The sequence below is a fragment of the Charadrius vociferus genome, unplaced genomic scaffold (assembly GCF_000708025.1).
Source record: "Charadrius vociferus isolate BGI_N301 unplaced genomic scaffold, ASM70802v2 scaffold812, whole genome shotgun sequence".
NCBI lineage: Eukaryota > Metazoa > Chordata > Aves > Charadriiformes > Charadriidae > Charadrius > Charadrius vociferus.
Genome location: NW_009647037.1, coordinates 158,310 through 159,762, shown reverse-complemented (window position 1 = coordinate 159,762; position 1,453 = coordinate 158,310). Strand labels below are relative to the sequence as shown.

Here is a 1,453-nt window from a genome sequence, read left to right as displayed (position 1 = left end):
GCTGGGGGGTCTGGACCGCCCCCCCCCCGGGGTGAGGAGGACCTGGTTGAAGCAGTGCCCGCGGCTCCTCACGCACAGGGCTGGAGCGGAGGGATGTGGGGTCTGCCGGGCTCGGGCTCAGCCAGCGCTGCTGGGGCTCCAGTGAGCGTGCCGGGCAGCGGCTATGGCGGTGCAGGGGTGTCAGCGAGGAACGGACGTTGATGAGGAGTAGAGTAAGAGAAGCACGAGAATGGTTATTTAGCTCTTAGCAAGTGATGATGGATCCGTGTTGGGGGTCTAAGCTGTGCAGCAAGCCCTGTAAACCCTTCCAGTAGGATCTTAAAAGCATGTGATTTCTGTGTTGCGGTCTTGTCCAGAAACGTATCTGTGCTTTCTCTTCTCTGCTTGTCAGCGTACGCTGTAAACTCCTGGAGAAAGAGGCTTGTCTCTCACTTGTCCATATGTGCCTCTGGATATCAAACATTTTCTCTTGGCTCTTGTTAATCTTGAAATGTGTTTCGTCTCGTTCTTGCTGTGAATGCATCTCTCTTGCTCTGCACCTTCTTACTCTGACCGTGGCTAGCGATGAGCTTAAAGTGCTGGGGAACTCCTCGTAACGTTTTGGCTCCAGCTATACAGATAATTAGATCTTGGAGAGCAGGGAGGTGCTGACAGTGGAGAAGGACAGGAGGAGAGTTTGTCCCTGGATGGTCACGTTGTGTTTTGACCTTCTGTTTTAGAAACGCTTTCGTACACGGACGACACGGCCATGAGCAGGTCGGTGGTGCAGTCCCTGCTAGCCAAGCGAGAGTTTGATGAAGTTGATATGGCCAAGAGGTAAGGACTGCAGCCAGCTGCGGAGGCCAGGCTGTTGACATTTACTGGTGAAGGCAAAACTTCCTTAAGATTCAGCAATTGCTGTAATTTTCTGTGAAAGGGGACTGGGGCTAAGGCAAGGTCATTGTTAATTTGTGGAGGAAAAAAAATTAGAGAAGCGGTGGCTAATCCTGTAACTTATTGTGCGCTTGGCACTGTCCTGGAACGTGCAGCAGCGTTCGCTTTAGTGGGGGTTCAGAGTCTGCTGTGGCATGAAGCAGGATGGGACATGCTGTATTGCAGCTGTGTATGTGAATTCACCTTTGTGGAAGATAAGGCATAAATTTCAGAAGCATTTCCTTTCATGTTTATTTGTTGGTATTTATGTTTGTACTTCCCTTAATTTAGTTAGCAAATATTAGTGAGGTCAGCTTCAGTTTGTTTATGGTCCGTTTCCCTTTTGAATCCACAGCCCTGGTAGCATTTGGTTCCACTTAAGGGAGAACATTTATTTGCTTAGAAAACTCTTCCACTGAACTTGAACAAAAGACTTTCGTTGTGGTTGTGACCCACAGAAATGTTTCCAGTTTGCTTCTATTTCAAGGCAAAGTTGAGAGGGAAACAAGTGGGTTGAGAAAGGTGATGTTTATACGCCCTT

At 48.9% G+C, this 1,453-nt stretch overlaps 1 protein-coding gene across 1 annotated transcript in view; it reads left to right on the top strand.

Annotated features, from left to right (window-relative positions):
- The first annotated feature begins 517 nt into the window (after positions 1 to 517).
- ADPRHL2 (ADP-ribosylhydrolase like 2) overlaps positions 518 to 1,453 on the top strand; it is a 2,763-nt gene continuing 1,827 nt past the window's right edge. Inside the window, exons 1-2 of the mRNA XM_009895605.1 lie at positions 518 to 554; positions 720 to 816. Of these exons, the coding sequence (XP_009893907.1) occupies positions 518 to 554; positions 720 to 816 (134 nt within the window). The remainder of the gene's footprint in view (positions 555 to 719; positions 817 to 1,453) is intronic.